This window comes from Antennarius striatus, chromosome 23 (assembly GCF_040054535.1).
Source record: "Antennarius striatus isolate MH-2024 chromosome 23, ASM4005453v1, whole genome shotgun sequence".
In the NCBI taxonomy this organism is placed as follows: Eukaryota; Metazoa; Chordata; class Actinopteri; order Lophiiformes; family Antennariidae; genus Antennarius; species Antennarius striatus.
Window position 1 is genome coordinate 2530495 of NC_090798.1, and position 18236 is coordinate 2548730.

At 41.1% G+C, this 18236-nt stretch overlaps 4 protein-coding genes across 4 annotated transcripts; all 4 read left to right on the top strand.

The window, feature by feature from the left end:
* The first annotated feature begins 697 nt into the window (after nucleotides 1-697).
* LOC137590431 (myeloid-associated differentiation marker homolog) lies at nucleotides 698-3826 on the top strand. Its single transcript, XM_068308049.1, has 2 exons — nucleotides 698-852; nucleotides 2456-3826. The coding sequence occupies exon 2, from the start codon at nucleotides 2577-2579 to the stop codon at nucleotides 3426-3428; it is 852 nt and encodes a 283-aa protein (XP_068164150.1). The 5' UTR covers nucleotides 698-852; nucleotides 2456-2576; the 3' UTR covers nucleotides 3429-3826.
* Nucleotides 3827-5213: 1387 nt separating this feature from the next.
* LOC137590624 (leukotriene B4 receptor 1-like) lies at nucleotides 5214-9723 on the top strand. The gene is made up of 5 exons (XM_068308309.1): nucleotides 5214-5470; nucleotides 7408-7955; nucleotides 8663-8863; nucleotides 8978-9018; nucleotides 9344-9723. Exons 2-5 carry the CDS (start codon nucleotides 7416-7418, stop codon nucleotides 9585-9587), a joined length of 1026 nt encoding a protein of 341 aa, XP_068164410.1. The 5' UTR covers nucleotides 5214-5470; nucleotides 7408-7415; the 3' UTR covers nucleotides 9588-9723.
* Nucleotides 9724-11359: 1636 nt separating this feature from the next.
* ltb4r (leukotriene B4 receptor) lies at nucleotides 11360-14383 on the top strand. Its single transcript, XM_068308180.1, has 4 exons — nucleotides 11360-11477; nucleotides 11858-12378; nucleotides 12711-12987; nucleotides 13148-14383. The coding sequence occupies exons 2-4, from the start codon at nucleotides 11888-11890 to the stop codon at nucleotides 13535-13537; spliced, it is 1158 nt and encodes a 385-aa protein (XP_068164281.1). The 5' UTR covers nucleotides 11360-11477; nucleotides 11858-11887; the 3' UTR covers nucleotides 13538-14383.
* Nucleotides 14384-16538: 2155 nt separating this feature from the next.
* On the top strand, nucleotides 16539-18121 carry LOC137590955 (leukotriene B4 receptor 1-like). The gene is made up of 3 exons (XM_068308819.1): nucleotides 16539-17020; nucleotides 17378-17654; nucleotides 17729-18121. Exons 1-3 carry the CDS (start codon nucleotides 16539-16541, stop codon nucleotides 18119-18121), a joined length of 1152 nt encoding a protein of 383 aa, XP_068164920.1.
* Nucleotides 18122-18236: the final 115 nt, after the last annotated feature.

An 18236-nucleotide genomic window follows, 5' to 3' on the forward strand; every position in this document is an offset into this window, starting at 1 on the left:
CTTATTATTTTTTAAAAGCATAACTACAGGCTTCAGATTTCCTCCAGACTAATAGTGAAACCTTGTTTATTTACTTTTACTTTCTCCTAGTTACATTCCACTTTTCTGTCTGATCTGACAGAATAAACTGAATTTCAATTTGGGTTTTTATTTCTGATGTTGATGCATTTTTTTTTAAATTTCTTATGATTAAACTGAAAAAAAAAGTCCTGCAGTTTGCCTCAAATTTATTTTATCAACGTTAAACGGGACACTGAATCATTATTATTACTTAGAAGATATTTGTGCATGATGTAAAACGCATTTAATGGACATAAATTGGATGCAGTCGATGTTTACTGCAACTCCCTGCATTGCATGAAGGGAAAATATTGCTTTTATTCTACAAAAAAGTGCAGTCACTCCTGTATTACTCTCCTAGTTATTGTGAAATACTTTTCCTATGGAGGCAGCTTCCGCCCAGCTGTCGGTAAAACGAGTGTAAATAAATAAATATACACAAAAACTAAATAAATATGTTCATCTCTTACAATCGGATTATTTCCGGTAGCCAGTATTAAACATTTACAGTACTAGAATTCGACGCAGATGCGCGCGTATTTCCGTTTTATTTTAAGTTTATTCTTTCACTGACGCAATATGAATATGAATCACAGGAATTGCGTTGCCCTTATAGAGCCCTGGAGTGGGTTTCAGCATTTCTCCAAATATGGTGTGTGTGGGGCGGGTGGTAGTCTCTGCTGTGAGGTGTTGGTGGATGAGAGACAGGGGATGCGCCTCCAAGTTACGCACGGAGTTCCTGGAACTTTAGGACAAAAAAAACGCGAAGGACACCAAAAACTTGGGAAATCGGTAGGATCAATCTATTTGCCTTGTATCCGGTATCCGTAGAGGTTGTGTAGAAGTTTGCAGCCTGGCGTTTTATCACGATCTATTTTTGGAACGGTGAGAAAGAACCCAGTGGCGCAGGGGTTGGGCGCGGTATGTCCGCTATTTGGGACGACAAAAAACGTCACGATAACCAACTTTTTACACCATTTTTAATGGATCTGTGTGATCAATTTGATTTTTTAAAAACACATATTTGGTTTCATTCCAGTGCTGTCGCGCCTGCCTGCAGACAGGATGTGCTAAGATTAGTAGAAGCTTTTTTTTTTCTTCTTCTTCCTCTGCGTAAATGAATATTTAAATAACATTTAAGGTACAAATAGGAGTGATCAGCTGGAATCAGCACAGTTTACACAAAGAACCTACTTGTAGATGCACTTCCAAACCAATAAAAGAAAAAAATAAATTCAAACCACAAGTTGGTGGCCTGCCAGCAAAGTGGATAAGAGGTTACACACACACACACACACACACATACACACACACACGCACACACACACGCACACACACACACACACACCACAACCACATCTGCTGTAAATGCCACCTCAGACTGGCTTTTCACTTTCAGCTCAGACATTAACTGACATCTCTCTCAGCAGAGAAACTGACAGTCCTGACTAGAATGTTGGAACCCACAGATTTCAACAGAGATCAAAACAGTTTATTTTAGCAATAAAAAAATCACACATGATGTGAAAAGTTTCTTATTTCTTTATCTCCCTGATAGATGATCTTCATATCTGACAAGAGTGATTAAGTGCTCACGTGGTCTGTCGTTGCTAATGCAGGTTCCTGGAGACGTGCACCGGCTGGTCCGATCTGCTTCCTGTATAAGAGTGTCATGACTCAGAGCAGGAAGTGTGTGTTTGGAGTTAATGGCTGAAAGACAAATGCAATTAGCAGCTTCCAGGCTGGAGCTGCAGGAACAAGTCACAATGGGGGCATGTTTTACTTTGTCAAACACCAGACATGGAAATTAAAGTGCAACAACTGGAACTTTTGATCACATTCGCTGTGTCTAGCGCTGCTAAAGCCAACATAATTGTTACCACCTCCACCCTGCAGGAGAAATTTCTTCCCTCTTTCCTGCACATTGGAAGTTTTTTTTCTATGAAGAATTTTCACAGGAAGTGCCAGAAGTCTCACTTTTCCAGCAGACCGTGGTGCGACTGGCAGAAATACTAAAGATAAACATGCATTTTAAAAATAGTTCAGCCTTGAGGGCTGGAGAAAGATGGTGCAGCCTTCACGTCCATGCACCAGCGTTGATATCAAAACATCACTGTAGAGATAACCCGTTTGGCTTTTATCATAGAAAATAAATATGATCAGACAGCCGGTCAGCGTTTTTGATTTATTTAAGTGTCCAACTTCCGTCTCTTATTTATAACCATTGCCGTCGTGTGCTGACCCTCTACTTCCTGTTGCATGACCTAAAATGACTTCCAGGGGATTCCCATTTAGTTTTTTTGTTTTCTAATCAATTCATATTATTAGCAATGTTTTTTTTCTTGCGCATTAAAAAAAAGAATGAACTTATCAACTCCATTTTCTCTTCCTGCAGACTATGAGACAAACTTTTGCAGAGAGCGGTAAAGGTCTGCCCCTCTGTGTTTAAACCCCTAACTAACCCTCATCGGACCACAGAAGTCGCATTCCAATCCGGATCTGAGCGATTTCCCATCATGCCGATCTTCGTGTTCCCCACCTCCCAGCTGCTGTGGGTGCGCCTGGCCGCCCTGCTCTTCACCTGCGTGGCGTTCAGCGTGGCGGTGCACGGAGGCGACCTGCGCCACGGAGGAATGGCGGACTGGTGCATCTTCTGCTGGGCGTTCAGCTTCGCCTGCACCTTACTGGTGCTACTGGTGGAGCAGTTCAACCTGCAGGCCCGAGCCCCGGTGTCCTGGTCCAACTTCCCCATCACCATCGCCTGCTACGCCGCCCTCCTCTGCCTCTCGGCGTCTGTGATCTTCCCGCTGTTTTTCCTCAAGGATCAGTATTTGAGGGACGAGGTTCGCAGCCATCTCATCGCCGCCACCGTTTTCTCCTGCTTGGCGTCGATCGCGTACATCGTGGAGGTCAGCCTGTCTAAAGCCAGGCCTGGAGAGGTGGCGGGCTACATGGCGACCGCTCCGGGCCTGCTGAAGGTGTGCCAGACCTTCGTGGCGTGCATCATCTTCATCCTGGTGAGCGATCCGGTGTCGTATAACCAACACCCGGCGCTGGAGTGGTGCATGGCGGTTTACTGCATCTGCTTCATCCTCTCCATGGCGGTGGTGGTGCTGTGCGTGGGCGAGTGCACCGGCTTCCTCCCCATCCCTTTCTCCAAATTCCTGTCAGGTTACGGCCTCCTGGCGGTCATCATGTACTTGACTGCTGCTATTTTGTGGCCCGTGTTTCAGTTTGATAAGCGTTACTCGCACGGGAGAAGCAATTCGTCCAAACTGATCGCCGTGGCGGTTCTCACCGTCCTCAACTTCCTGTTGTACCTGGCTGACCTGGCTTACACCGCCAGGTTGGTGTTCATCAGCGGATGAGTCTGCAGAGGATGAAGGAGGGAGACACACTGAGGGGAAATAAAGAAGAAGTGTGTTGCATTTCTGATAAAAGTAAATACACAATTATTTTCTTTAATAATTAGTTGTAGAAAAAAAAGAAAAGAATAGATGTGAAAATTTCCCTGATGGTGGAAACAAAAACAAAAAAACAATACACTGGACCAGCAGAGGAGATGTTCATGTATTCACTGTTTGAATGTATTCACTGTCTCAGACATAATAAGTTGTTCAATGTTTTTTTAAAGCTTTTATTTGAAATGTTTTTTTGGGGGGAAAAAACTCTTTTTATTGTCAGTTTGCATTGATTACACAACTTGAAATGTTTGAATGAATGTAATTTGGGCAAATAAAGGAAATAAAATGGGGGATTAATGTTCCTTTTATTCTATCATGTTGTGGTGAGCAGTGAGCACCAGTTGCCTCAAATACTTTTATCATTCAGGAGATCACAGACATCCCAAATTCAAGTTTTACTGAAGTTTTTAACTCAAAAGTAAGACTAAAACCAGACAGCATGCAGAGAACGAACAGTTTTCCTAAAACCAATCATCCTATAAGGATTCCTTATTAATAATTAAAAATTAAAATTTCTTTTTACCTCTGACTCCTTTTATTATTCAACTATTGTCTGTTGTTAAAAATTAAAAGCACACCTTTTAAAAAAAAAATAATTATTTGTGTTATTACAGTAATAGTTCCTTTCCTTCCTGACTGATCACAGCTTGAGTCATTCATTGCTGCTCTTGCAAACTATGATCGACAGGGGGCGCCACATAGCAGGCCTTCCTCAGAGGTGAGAGGTCAAGCCCGTTCAAGCTGCATCTGTGATGTCAAAGTGAACCTATATCCTCCTGACTGGTGGGAACCTCTGGGTGGCCGGACTGGTTTTACAGGGATTATCCGTATTCTATAGGGCAGTGATGAGTCCTGGAGTCAATGTGTGGCAAGCAGGAACTTGTTTCCTCTGCACAATTACAGAAATGACAATTTTCAGAATAAAAAAATGTCAAATTAAAAAAAAAAAACAGTTAAAAAAATCATTAAAAACTGCAATTTAGGAATGCATCTGAATTTAGTATAAAGTATTTTTCATGCAATCCTCTCAACATAATAAAATTATTTACTTTTTTTTCTCATTTTTACAATAAATCTAGAAATAAACGGATTAAAATAAATGACTGGAACTATTTAGTGTATTTCTAGGACAAAAAGTCCAGTGAACTTGTCAATCAAACATTTAAATATGACTAACATTTAGTTTTCCCATTAAATTAACATATAAAACCACTCTAAAAAGTTGCATTTATGCTAACATATTAGTTTGAAAGAGTGATTAATAAACACTGGATGAGGCGTGCAATTATATTTTTCTATGATGTCATAACTAGTAGTTTTTTCTTGGATCCAGCTCATCAGCATGAGTAGGATTTAAAAATTAAACTGCAGTCAGCTTTTGGATTTTGAAATGAAACAAATTTAGTTTTTCTTACTATCCAGTTGGATTTCTTAGAAATAGCACAAGAATGAGAAAAAGCGATTCTAATGAATCATGGCAGTCCAGGTCAAGAGTATTAAGAGACATGAACTGTGATAAAAACCACATTTTTATTGTTTCATGAATAAATAAACATACTTTTTTTGGAAAAAAAGAGCAGCAATTTGCACAGTAACAAAACATCGAGGAAAAATCTTTGTCTACTTCGGGGAAACAAACGGCACAGATGGAATTCCTCAGTTGACGTGTGACGATGTTTGCAGACGTCCAGGGCAGAGGCTCGGTAATAAAGACACACCTTTCCCTCTCACACACACTGCATGTTACAGCAAGCATGACCAATGGATGGAGAATGACAGCACAAGAGAGTGGGTGGGGGGACACGAAGAGGATAAGGAAAGAAAGAAAGAAAGATAGAAGAGAGAAAGAAAGAAGGGAAAGGAAAAAGGAGATAATATAACATTTACATTCCTTTTTTGCAGCTCTGGCTGTCGTCGTCCTTCAAGTCGGATTTGCTGATGACTGGGTGAGTCTCTCATTTTCATGTCTTCTTTTTAAACCGCCGTAAAGAAATCCCACAGTCGCCGCTCCTCTAGGAGGAGAAACCAAGAACCTGTCAATTATCTTTACCTTATTGAGAATATTCAAGGATTTCTCCACACATAATTTTCAGAATTTTTAATTTTGTTCTCATTCTATGTGTTAAACAGAGTCTGAAACATTTTTCTCTCTATGTAGAGCAGGAGTGTTTCAGTGACTCTGTGAGTGAGTCACACCACAAACAGACACACACACACACACACACACCTTTTTTTGAGTCAAACAGGTTTTATGGTCCGTGATTTTCTTTTTCTCTTTTCTTTTTTCACGGTTTCTAGCGTTACAAGAAGCTGTTTTGCGGAAAAGTAAATAAAAGTTCAAAGTAAAACAAACACTTCAGAGACAAAAAAACCCACTTCCACCACCAAAAAGAACGGAAACACAAAACACACACACAACCTGACGATGCAATTGGCTGCTTTTTTGTCAATATATGGTCACATTGTTGCACAATGTGACACAGATTGACCGGCAGCTGCTGTTCGATGCCAGCGTCAGTGTGGTTTGACCGGCTTTTGGTAAACACTGAGCCATGTGGTCACATTTTATTTTCTCGGAAACTTTCTTCTTTTCTTTCAACGATAAATAATAATAATTTTTTTTTTTTTTTAAAACTCCTTAAAGTTTTATATCTAAAACCATCAGCATAAAAGGTTGAACACGCTCTACGGAACAACAAAACTTTATTAGATTTTCATGTCTTTTTAACTTTTATTGCAGAAGCATTATTTAAAACACATCTTTGACAAAGGTGCATTAACTGTTTCAATTACCTGTTATGTCTTATATTCATTCTGAAGCACATTTATTCTTTATTTAAAATAAGTCCATTAATAAATAGACCTTTTACTTCAAATCTAAATCTAAAAAAGACAAAAGGCGTGCCAATTTTAATGTTAAATTGAATATAATCAATAACACAATGATTCATTTTCTATGTATTTTACATTTAAACCTAATTTTTTTTAAAGTAGGAGACAGTTATTACACTCCTACCCCTCAGATGAAAACAAGTTGAATATTAAAGTCTTGTTAAAGTCCACATCGACTCACACTGTCATCATCTCTGACTGCAACCAGTTGCTAGGAGATAACAAACTATATGTTTACAATAAATATGTGGTCAAATGCACATGATGGTTGGCACAGCACGGCCGGAGCATCAACACCAAAGGGTGTGTTGTGAAAGTAATCGTCAAGATATTCTGAACAAGTGATGGCATGTCACCTTTTTAAAGCATTTAACAATGACAAGAATAACATTAGTTTAGGTAGAGTACACACACCTTTGTAAATATGTGTGATTTAACATTGTCCTACATTAAATTAGACACCTTTTCCTTTCAATTATATTTATAATATGCACTTTTTAAACTTATTTTAAGCACTCAGAATTGATTTTGCAATGGAACGCTACCACAAATAATTGCAGAAAGGAACAATCTATGGATCAAGACTCTGTTGTGGAACAACCAGAGCGACTGTTGCTCCCCACTCGTGTCTGATCTCGTCCTTCAGGAATTAGACGTTCCCGTTACGACCTGTTACACTTACTCTTAAGCAGCAACTCATGCTTATGTGGTCAAAATTAGAACTGTTGCACATAAAACATGGACTGCCAGTTTTTATTGTTCAGGATGTCTCTACAGCACATGTGTCAAACTCAAGGCCCGGGGGCCAAATGTGGCCCACCACATCATTTGATTTGGCCCGCAAGAGCATAGAAAGTGAAATGAAACCTTGGCGTCATAAATTCTGAATCATTTTAAGCAATTTGACATATTTATTTTAGCTTTTATACGATGGTTGCTTTCAATTGCAAACTTTAATGACACCCAGTATCCGATCTCGTCTCGTTGCTAGGTGACAGGATGTCCCAGGGTAACGTAACCGTCAGTGCAGGAAATGAGAGTATTTTGGATGGCCCGGCTGTCACTTCCATCGCCGCCCTCATCCTGAGCTGTGTCTTTCTCCTCGGTTTCCCCGGAAACCTCTTCATCATCTGGAGCATCCTGGCCCGTGCACGAAAACAGTCCATCACTACCCTCCTCATCCTCAACCTGGCCATTGCTGACGGTTCCCTGATGGCGCTCACCCCTTTTTTTATCGTCTACCTGGTTCTAAAGAAGTGGGTTTTTGGGAAGGTGATGTGCAAGATCCTCTTCTACCTGTGCCTGCTCAACATGTACGCCTCCATCCATCTCATCATGCTCATGAGCGTCTACAGGATGCTAGCGGTGCTGTGGCCCCAGCTCACCCATCGCTACACCGGCCGCAAGACGGTGTTGCGGATCCTGTTGGTGGTGTGGGTGCTGGTGATGATCGCCTCCATTCCTGCGATGATCTTCAGGAAGGTGAAGAAGAAAGGAAATACGTTGGTGTGCAATTCATTCCACGATGAAGACAGTCAGGTGAGCGAGTCAACGTTATATCTTCACATGATCAATCAACACCCACGGCAGCTCAGTCGTCTTTGATCGTTAGGTGAACGAAGAGTTCAATGAACTCAATCTATCAGCTTTTATTTGTATAGCGCTTAATCACATCAGCAGATATTTAAAATTACTTTCACAGAGAGAGAAAACCAACAGAACCCTCCAGAGCAAACATAAGTGGCAGTGGTGGGGAAAAACTCTTCCTCCATTGAGGAAGAAACTTGGGGCAGGACCCTGATTGTGGACGGCGGATGACCTTAAATATTAAGATTTGAATAATTTAGTTTTGGATTCTAGGACCCCCAGAGCAAGCATAAGCGACAGCAAAAAACTCCTCCATTGAGGAAGAAACTCGGGGCAGGACCCAGATTGTGGAGGGTGGATGACCTTTAATAATAAGATTTGAGTAATTTAGTTTTGGATTCTGATCTGAATGAGCAACAAAATAAACAACGAGGAAGTTCGGGGTTTTAATTCAGATCTAAGGATCTAGATTCAAATGATTGAATGCAAACCTAAGGTTCTGGGTTTGAATCCTGACCTATGGTTCAAGGTTAAAACCCAACTCCTTGAGATTTTGATTTGAATCCAGAACCTTGGATCTTAGATCTGATGTCTTGAGATGCTGTCCTTGTCATTCAGATGGGAGAATCTTTTGCTTTTTTCTCTCCTCTCTTGTGCAGGTGGTCGCTCAGTACATGCTGGAGCTCCTGCTTGGTTTTTTAATCCCCTATGGGGTCATCGTCTTCAGCTACATATGCATTTTAAAGCGCATCCGAAAGACCAGGTTCGGCCGTCGCGTCCGTAGCGAGAAGCTCATCTTGGCCATCGTGTTGACGTTCTGCCTCTTCTGGCTGCCTTACCACATCATCAACATGGTGCAAGTATGTCACACATCCTGTTATGTGAAGTAACGCCAGTGTATTTACCATGCATATCTGAAAACAATCATTACGCATTTCCCTGTAATTAACCAAAATATCTCAACTTGTTCCCAGGTTACATCGGCTTTATATTCAGAAGGTCCAGCAAAAGAATTGTAAGTGTTGGTGGAAAGTTAAGCATGCAATTTTTATTTCAACCACTTTCAAGTCACTGTTTAGCAGCTTAAGAGAAAAACATGGGACTGTTACCCAGCATGCCACATGTTGAGACATTATTCCACAATTTGAGCCAATTTGAATTTGAAATTGTCTGTAAATATGAGATAAATGGTACCTTTGATCACTTCATCATGCATTTTGTAGAATTTTGGGAAATTTGCTAATCACCTCCTCTTTAAAATTGGTTCATTGCCTTTTAAATGCTTTGCATTATATGAGATGTTAAGTAATCAGTGTGTTTTGTTCACCTCTCGCCGCCAGGCTGAATAAAATTTGGTACAAGAGTCGAGCGGTCACCTCCTCCATCGCCTTCATGAGCAGCTGCGCCAACCCGGTGCTTTACTTCTTCGCAGGAAAGTCCTACATCAGGCGAGAGGGTCTGGCCTTCATGGCCCGTCTGTTCGAAGGCACAGGGCTGGATTTGGTCAACAGAAAGAGCCGACAAAACAGCCAGAACAGTCGCGATAAAGAGAAAGACAAAGATGCCGTCACGTTAAACGGATAAAGATCCAGATACGTTCTTTATTTCCATGCTGAGCTTTATGTTCAAAGAAGATGTGAGACACGAAGCTGGTGTCGGTCCTCTGGGAAGGAAAAGCAAAACGCTCGTTCTTCACGTCTGCATCCAGACAAATACACATCTACCATCTGGAATAAAAACTGTGGATTGACCATCCGATGCATAACTCGAACGTTTCTCCATATGAGAATGTTACAGACTTTGAAAAGGGATGCAAGTCAACATGTTTATCCAGTAACAGCCTGGAACTTGACACAACCTAAGAGAACTTTGTTTTGTTTGACACATTCTGCTCTAAACAATTTAAGAAGAAAACCAGATCGTTGTCACCCCCCAACCTCTATACAACTGTCTAATTCAAGATGTGTTCCTCATAGAGAGGTGATGCCTCATGTTTACTGTACATTAAATACAGCTGTTAACAGTCAAAACGTTTGTGCAACACTTTTCTGTGCCATTTGTTTCATACAATATTTTTAAAACAATGTTTGATAGAGCACAAAAAAATAAAAAAAATAAAGTGGAACAGTGAATACTGTGAGGATCCTGGAAAAAAAAGTTGAAATACATGACATTTAAGTTGTAATATTCTGAGGAAATTCTGAATTAAGAAATTTTTTTTTTTTTTAATGAGAGTAAAGTTGAAATTAGATGAGAAATATTTTGTTTTAAATTATAATTGTACATCCATCCATGCATTTTCTTTTAGACAAGATGACTGGAATTGTCTTGTCTACAGCTGCTTGTCTGCTGGAGCCTATCCCAGGTGACTGAGAGGCAGGGTACACCCCAGATGCATTGCCAGCGCATCGCAGGGCCACAGACAAACAACCACTCACGCAAACACTCACACCTACGGGCAATTTGCCGTTATTAATTCACTGAAATTGCATGTTTTTGAAGGTGGAAGGAATACAAGGACTTTGAAAAGATTGTGCAATAAACTGTTTCAAAGAAAGAACCAACAAGACTTTGAGGAAGTCTCTGGTTTGTGGAGGGGTTGGCTGGTGCTTGACTGCAGCATCCATCCACTGCTCAAGCATTACGTAATGAATAAATACTGAATAAAAACACTCGATCTTAAATTTACTAAAATTTATTATGAGGAAATGTGTTCTCGTTTTTAGTATGAGCAACATTTAGCTGGAATCAATTTTAAAAAAAAAAAAAGATGTGAATTAATATTTCCCGAGAACACGACTTTCCCTGATTTTTTTTTGTGATGCTTTTCTTAACCTCAAATATCAAGTCAAGGAAAACAGAAAAAGCTAAATACTGGGGGAAAAAAACCAAAAAAACTTTCTCTTGCAAGAGGTTTCGTCTTCATGTATCAACAAGATTCAAATACTTCCTTGCAATATTCATCTCCACACTTTTACACCAAGGGGGGTCTCTTGTCATACATTGAAGTTTCGCAACAGGTTATGTTTCAGACGGCCGTATTGTTCTCTGACAGCTCATTTACAGATATTTCGTAATACGAAACCGCTCCGCAAAGTATAGACGTTTTACTACCACTTTATTTTGCAAGGCTACGGAGCAAAAGCTGCTCCGTGAATTCATACAGGTACATTCCACGTCACACAGTGCTCCTGTCCTATTTTGCATACGCAGAATATGATAAGCAGGAGGACGAACAGCCCAATGGAAACCAGTAAACTCAACATGACTTCCTGTAGTCTTAGATTTCCCCTCACATGACCCCTCTTACTCAATATATGTTTTTTTTAAGAGGTTGTCTCAACTCGTAGTCAAGTCAGAGCGGGAAGTCTGGGAGTTAGTTAGAAGTAGATCAAGGTGTGAAGTACAATAGAAAAGGGCTGGTACATTTTTTTTATACTGAACAAACTTTAAAGAAGAGATCAACATTTGAAGGTCAGTATTTGAGCTTTTTTAAAATTCTGGTTTATTCTAATAGCAAAACTTTAACATTAACTTTAAAAACAGCATCACAAATGACAATGTTGAAAACATCTCAATATAATTTGCGAGTTTTAAATGTGTTTTTTTTTGTGATTTATGTGAAATGAGGTTAAAGATGAGCGTTCAATATAATTTGGCAAACATCTCTTTTCTGCTCCTCTGTTGTCACGGCGATCAACACAACTGCTCTGATTGCTGGATTCTTTCACCACATCCTGAACTTCGTTATTTCCCGATTTGCAGTTCAAATAGAATAGGAAACAAATGGAAAATATAAATAATAATAATTTTCACAAAGATAACCTATAGCAATTGACTGTTTCTCCTTTCAGAGGTCGTGTTGTTCTTCAGAAGCTTTCCTGATGGCATCAAACAACACCACCACCACCTTCCAGCAACCCTCCCCTGCCTCCTTTTCGGCAAACGCCTCAGTTAAGCTCGGCATCGCCATCCTGACCCTGGCGTTCATACTGGGTTTCCCTGGGAACCTGTTTGTGGTTTGGTCCATCCTATGCCGGGTGAAGAAGCGCTCGGTGACCTGTCTCCTGGTGCTCAATCTGGCCTTGGCGGATGCTTCCGTGTTGCTCAGCGCTCCGATTTTCCTGCGCTACATTGCATATAACCATGACTGGGAGCTCGGATCGGCTGGATGCAAGCTCGTTCACTACCTATCCAGTGTGAACATGTACGTGTCCATTTACCTCATCTGCTTGATGAGCATGGACCGCTGGTTGGCCGTAACAAGGCCTTTCCTGTCTCAGAGAATGAGAACCAAGCGCAGTTTGTTGTTTCTCCTGTTGGGTGTCTGGACGATGGCGTTCCTCCTGTCGGTGCCGATGCCTTTCTATCGTAGGTAAGACTAACTAATATTAATGATGGGTTCATCCATCATCAAAAAGAAGAAAAAGTTCAGCAATTTTTGAGATTCTTGTATTTGTTACAGTTGCTTGATAGACTTGCCACTTAGACTTGTGGTAGACTTGATAGACTTGTCACTGATAGACTTGTCACTTGATAGACTTGTCACGTTGCTTGATAGACTTGTTTTCCATACAGTCTTTTAACTCTTTCTCAGGATTGTCAAAAAATGCTTCCATAGTGTTGAACAAAGTGAATTAAAACACAATGATTTGTGTCATGATGATATCTATGATGTCATTAAAAATGTCTCTTTTTCTTTGACAGTGTTCGGTACATAAGGCTACCAAACAACAGCACTTTGAGGCTGTGCAATCCGTACCACTGGGGCAGCGTGGGCCACAAGGTCTTCCAGTACATCTTTGAGACCATTATGGGCTGCCTGGTGCCGTTCTTCCTCATCAACACTTGTTACACCGCCATCATCTGCCGCCTGCGAAGCGCCAAGTTCCAGCGCAAAGCTAAAGGCAGTCGCCTCATCCTGCTCATCATTTGCGCCTTTGCCGTTTTCTGGCTGCCCTATCACATCGTTAATCTCATAGAGGTGATTTGTGATTCATCTACCGACATGACAGAATCTATTACAGTGTATATACAGTATAAAACCAGACCAAATCGGTCAGGAAATCCGTGGATGCCCTGTCAGTTTTGGATATTTTGACTATTTCTCTAATTCCAATTTATTTGCTCTCTCTCTCCTCCAGGTGGTCGGGCAGTTGCAAGAGAACAAATCGGTCATCAGCGCGGCCGAAACAGCCCGTCCAAACGTCACAGCCTTCGCGTTCTTCAGCAGCGCCATCAACCCCATTCTCTACGTGTTCGCCGGCAGCTCCCACATCCGCCAGGCCGGCCTCAGCTTCATGGGTAAGCTGTTCGAGGGCACCAACTCCGAGAGCAGAACCACGTCTACCTTCACCCGTAGCGGTCGAACCAGCAGCTCTTCGCCCAATGAGAGGACTGCCCTGTCCACGCTGTCACTCAAACTGGTGAATCCGTTCAAAAGGAACACGAAGCAGAGGAGCACCAGCGCGGCGGAAAGCGAAGCCAATGAACCTCAGCTGAACGATGTGACCTTTAATGACCAGTTAGAGTAGAACGTTGACTCTTCATTTTAATCAGACGCAAACTGATCTGACAATAAAATATAGTATTCTTCAGCTCTTTTTCAAGTGACTTCTATTAGACGGAAAAACCATTGTACTGTTCACAGACCCTTCATTTAGCTGAGGAGCTAATTCATGCTACAATCGCGTGGAAACGGCGAGAAGATAAGTTGTTTCCTGTTCACTGAAAGTCTTTGGAGAATTATTTTTATCTGCATCTATTTCATTTCTTCTGCAATAGAGGAAAATGAGAGTTCTCTGCAACCCATGCTTATGGTGAAACCTGAATATAGAAATTCAAGGTGCGATTTATTGGTAGGTAAGAAGGTACAACAAACAGCAAACTGTTCACGCAGTCTGATTTTTGCTGAGTTATCTTGACATGATGTGTAAAATATTATGTATGAGAGGCTGGGAGAAGAGAATGCAGCCTAACAAAGTAAAAACCTCTCAATTACTTCTGGAATTTACATTATTTGAACGTTAGCATGAGCGTTTAGCGTAAAATAGCGTTCTTCCTTATGGAGACTCTGATATTCTAATATAGATCTTTCCGTCAGGTAAAATGATCATTGTGTCTTTCATATGAATTTTCGGAGCTTTTGATGGTTTTTTTATGGTGCATTTTTTAAATATTTTTTATTTTGTGCGGAAGAATTTATTTGATCATTCATTAAACATTTGTACATTAATTTCCTGGATATGTATATAAATTATCATGTCTATTTTAAGAGTGGAAATATTTCTGATCAATTTTTTTTGGATAAAGTGCGCTGTCATGTGTGATCAAAAATTAAGATAAAATTTGTCACCTTAATAAAGCTTTTTAACATTGAATGTCTTCCGATGTGCATTTGTCACACGATGTCCATGGAAGAACAAGATGCAGCCATCTCTCAGATGTATGTAGTTACACAGTTTCAACAGAACATTACAAAACACACGTTGCTTTAGTCCATCTTCCTTTACGTTCTTTCGCCAATCGCTCGATTTCATTTTTTATTTCACAACACTGAAATGAAACGGCCTTCTTACTACATTTTATGTGGTTTCTCTCCATTAGGGCTCAGAGCCACCCTCGCAGTTCCTGTGAACGTCGTAAATTTACGACAGAAAAGGATAGTTTGACAGGAAGCACAGATAGCAGATGTCAGCAATGTTGAGTGTAAATTGTGGTCGACATGTCATTCATTCATTCATTCATTCATTCATTCATTCACTTGTATTTTTCCTTAGGAAAGTTAGGGTTCATTTAGATTCCGTTTGTTATAGGAATGTTCCGTTGAGACCTCTTGACACCTACAATATGTTATCGTTCTGTTTGTCTTGCCCTGTTGGAGTGTGACAGGAGGCGGGGCCAAGCCTGTGGGTGTGGCCTCATCTCCACACCTGTGCCTCATCTCCACACCTGTGCCGATAACTTTTGATTTATTTTTCGAGAATTCCATAAGAGACGCTTATAACTCTTAGACAGATTATACAGTTTAACCTGGGCCTAGAATAATTTCAACTTTTTACATCTATTCTTACATTTAAAGTAATCAGCTCTAGCATCATTACACGCTTTAGTAAAACAAGGCTTGTTAAGTATTTCATAAGAATTTGAAGAACTAACACGTATTGTTGTAGGTTTTACTACCACTTTATTTCGCAAGAGCGCAAAGCAACAGTTTCTCCGCAAATTCTTTCAGATGCATTCCACCTCACATAGTGTTATTGTCCTTTGTTGCATTTGAATAATGTAAAGAGGAGGAAGAACAGCCCAATGAAAACCAGTAAACTCTAGATGGCTTCCTGTTGTCCTAGATTTCCCTTCACATGCCCCCTTTTACTCAAAACATGTTTTTTTAAAGGTTTTCTCTCAACTTAAAGTCAAATCAGAGCAGGAAGTCTAAGACTAACAAGAAGATTAAGTTGTAAGGTACAACAGAGGACAGCTGGTACTTTTTTATACTGAAACTTTATAGAAGAGATCAACATTTGAAGGTCAGTATTTGAGCTTTTTTTGTCAGGTTTATTATATTCTAGCAAAACCTAACATTAATTTTAAAAACAGCATAACAACTGATATAAATAAGCAAGTAGACAATGTTGAGAACATCTCAACATATTTACATATTATACACTCATTGGTCCTTTTTAATAGGTACACCTTGGTAGTACCGGGTTGGAATCGTATTTGTCTTCAGAACTACCTCAGTCTTTCGTGGTATAGATTCAATGAGGTACTGGAAACATTCCGCAGAGAGTTTGGTCCATCTTGACATGATAGCATCACACAGTTTCACAGAATCTCCCATTCCACCCCATCCCAAAGGTGCTTTAATGGATTGAGATACACTGGGTACACTGGTTGTAAAGGGATGAACAGTAACACAGGTAGCTGTGGCGTTGCAACATACCTCAATTGGCACCAATGGGTCCAAAGTGTGCCAAGAAAAATATTCCCCACACCATGACACCACCAACACCATCCTGAAACAAGGAAGGATGGATTCATGCTTTCATGTCATTCACAACAAATTCTGACCCTACCATCCAGAGGTCGCAGCAGAAATCAAGAATCATCAGACCAGGCAACGGTTTCCCAATCTTGTATTGCCCAATTTTGGTGAGCTTGGGCGAATTGTAGCCTCAGTTTCCTCTTCAGAGATGTTCTTCTGCATACTTTGATTTCCTTTTAATTGCCTCAAGCCAGTCTGGCAATTATTTTCTGGCATCAACAAGGCATTTTTGCCCAGAACTGCCTCTGACTGGATATTTTCTCGTTTCTCTCTATAAACCCTAGAGATGGTTGTGCGTGAGAATCCCAGTAGATCTCTGTCATCATGGTGGTTGACACAACTGCTCTGATTGCTGGATTGCAGAACTTCGTTGAATCCCAATTTTCAGTTCAAATAGAAGAGGCAACAAATTCCTCTGGGGCACTGAGTGCTGTTTCTCCTTTCAGAGATCGTGTAGTTGGAGCCAAACGTCTTCAGAAGCTTTCCCGATGGCATCAAACAACACCGCCACCACCTTCCAGCAGCCCTCCCCTGTAGGCGACACCTCAGTTAAGGTCCGCATCGCCATCCTGACCCTGGTGTTCATGGTGGGTTTCCCTGGGAACCTGTTTGTGGTTTGGTCCATCCTATGCCGGGTGAAGAAGCGCTCGGTGACCTGTCTCCTTGTGCTCAATCTGGCCTTGGCGGATGCTTCCGTGTTGCTCTGCGCCCCGATTTTCCTGCGCTACATTGCATATAACCATGACTGGGAGCTCGGATCGGCTGGATGCAGGCTTATTCCCTACCTGTCCAGTGTGAACATGTACGTGTCCATTTACCTCATCTGCTTGATGAGCATGGACCGCTGGTTGGCCGTAACAAGGCCTTTCCTGTACCAAAGAATGAGAACCAAGCGCAGTTTGTTGTTTCTCCTGCTGGGCGTCTGGACGATGGCGTTCCTCCTGTCGGTGCCGTTGACTTTCTACCGTCGGTAAGACTAGAAATTTCTTTGAACTTTTCACCTGACTTAAACTTTAGAAGTTTTTAAATAAAGGGGGCAATTGCAGATTTTAGATTAAGGATGATTGATTCATTCCAAGCTATCAAAGAGAAGAAGAAGTCGAGTATCGTTTGAGAGTCTGGTATTTGTCTTGATTTATTTTACAGTTGCTTGCTAGATTTGTCACTAAAGAGCTTCCATACAGTCTTTTAGCTATTTGTCAGGATTGTCAAAAATTATTCAATAGTGTTTAAGAAATCTAATTAAAGTAATGCATAATGACGTTATTTGTGTCGTAATGATATCTATGATGTCATTTAAAAATGTTTCGGTGTTTTTTTTAAACAGTATTCAGTATATTATGCTACCAAACAACAGCACTTTGAGGCTGTGCAAGGCGTATCACTGGGGCAGAACGGGCCACAGGGTGTTCCAGTGCCTGTTGGAGACCATTATGGGCTGCCTGGTGCCGTTCTTCCTCATCAACACTTGCTACGCCGCCATCATCTGCCGCCTGCGAAGCGCCAAGTTCCAGCGCAAAGCTAAAGGCAGTCGCCTCATCCTGCTCATCATCTGCGCCTTTTCTGCTTTCTGGCTGCCCTATCACATCACTAACATCATAGAGGTGACTATTTTAACTATTTCTCCAATTATTTGAGACAGATAATTCCCAATTTATTTTCTTCCTCTCTCCTCCAGGTGGTCGGGCTGTTGCAAGAAAACAAATCAGTCATCAACGCAGCTCAAACAGCTCGTCCATATGTTACAGGCTTGGCGTTCTTCAGCAGCGCCATCAACCCCATTCTCTACGTGTTCGCCGGCAGCTCCCACATCCGCCAGGCCGGCCTCAGCTTTATGGGTAAGCTATTCGAGGGCACCAACCACGAGAACAAGACCACGTCTATCTTCACCCGTAGCGCTCAGACCAGCAGCTCTTCAACGAATAAGAGATTTGCACTGTTCACACTTTCACTCAAACTGGTGAATCCTTTCAAAAGCAATTCAAAACAGAGGAGCACCAGTACAGTGGAAAGCGAGGTTAACAAACCTCAGGTGAACAATGTGACCTGTAATGAGCAGTTAGAGCGTTAGCCGAGGCGTTGATCCTTCATTTTAATCAGATGCAAACTAATCTGACAATAAAATATAGTATTCCAGAGCTCTATTTCAAGTGATGTCTATTAGTCTACTGGGATTTACATTAGTT

Coding starts and splice junctions, on each gene's coding strand:
- LOC137590431 (XM_068308049.1), top strand. CDS start 2,577: ATGCCGATCTTCGTGTTCCCCACCTCCCAGCTGCTGTGGGTGCGCCTG.
- ltb4r (XM_068308180.1), top strand. CDS start 11,888: ATGGCATCAAACAACACCACCACCACCTTCCAGCAACCCTCCCCTGCC. Junction 12,379..12,710: donor CCGATGCCTTTCTATCGTAG/GTAAGACTAACT, acceptor TTTCTTTGACAG/TGTTCGGTACATAAGGCTAC. Junction 12,988..13,147: donor ACATCGTTAATCTCATAGAG/GTGATTTGTGAT, acceptor TCTCTCCTCCAG/GTGGTCGGGCAGTTGCAAGA.
- LOC137590624 (XM_068308309.1), top strand. CDS start 7,416: ATGTCCCAGGGTAACGTAACCGTCAGTGCAGGAAATGAGAGTATTTTG. Junction 7,956..8,662: donor TCCACGATGAAGACAGTCAG/GTGAGCGAGTCA, acceptor TCTCTTGTGCAG/GTGGTCGCTCAGTACATGCT. Junction 8,864..8,977: donor ACATCATCAACATGGTGCAA/GTATGTCACACA, acceptor ACTTGTTCCCAG/GTTACATCGGCTTTATATTC.
- LOC137590955 (XM_068308819.1), top strand. CDS start 16,539: ATGGCATCAAACAACACCGCCACCACCTTCCAGCAGCCCTCCCCTGTA. Junction 17,021..17,377: donor CCGTTGACTTTCTACCGTCG/GTAAGACTAGAA, acceptor TTTTTTAAACAG/TATTCAGTATATTATGCTAC. Junction 17,655..17,728: donor ACATCACTAACATCATAGAG/GTGACTATTTTA, acceptor TCTCTCCTCCAG/GTGGTCGGGCTGTTGCAAGA.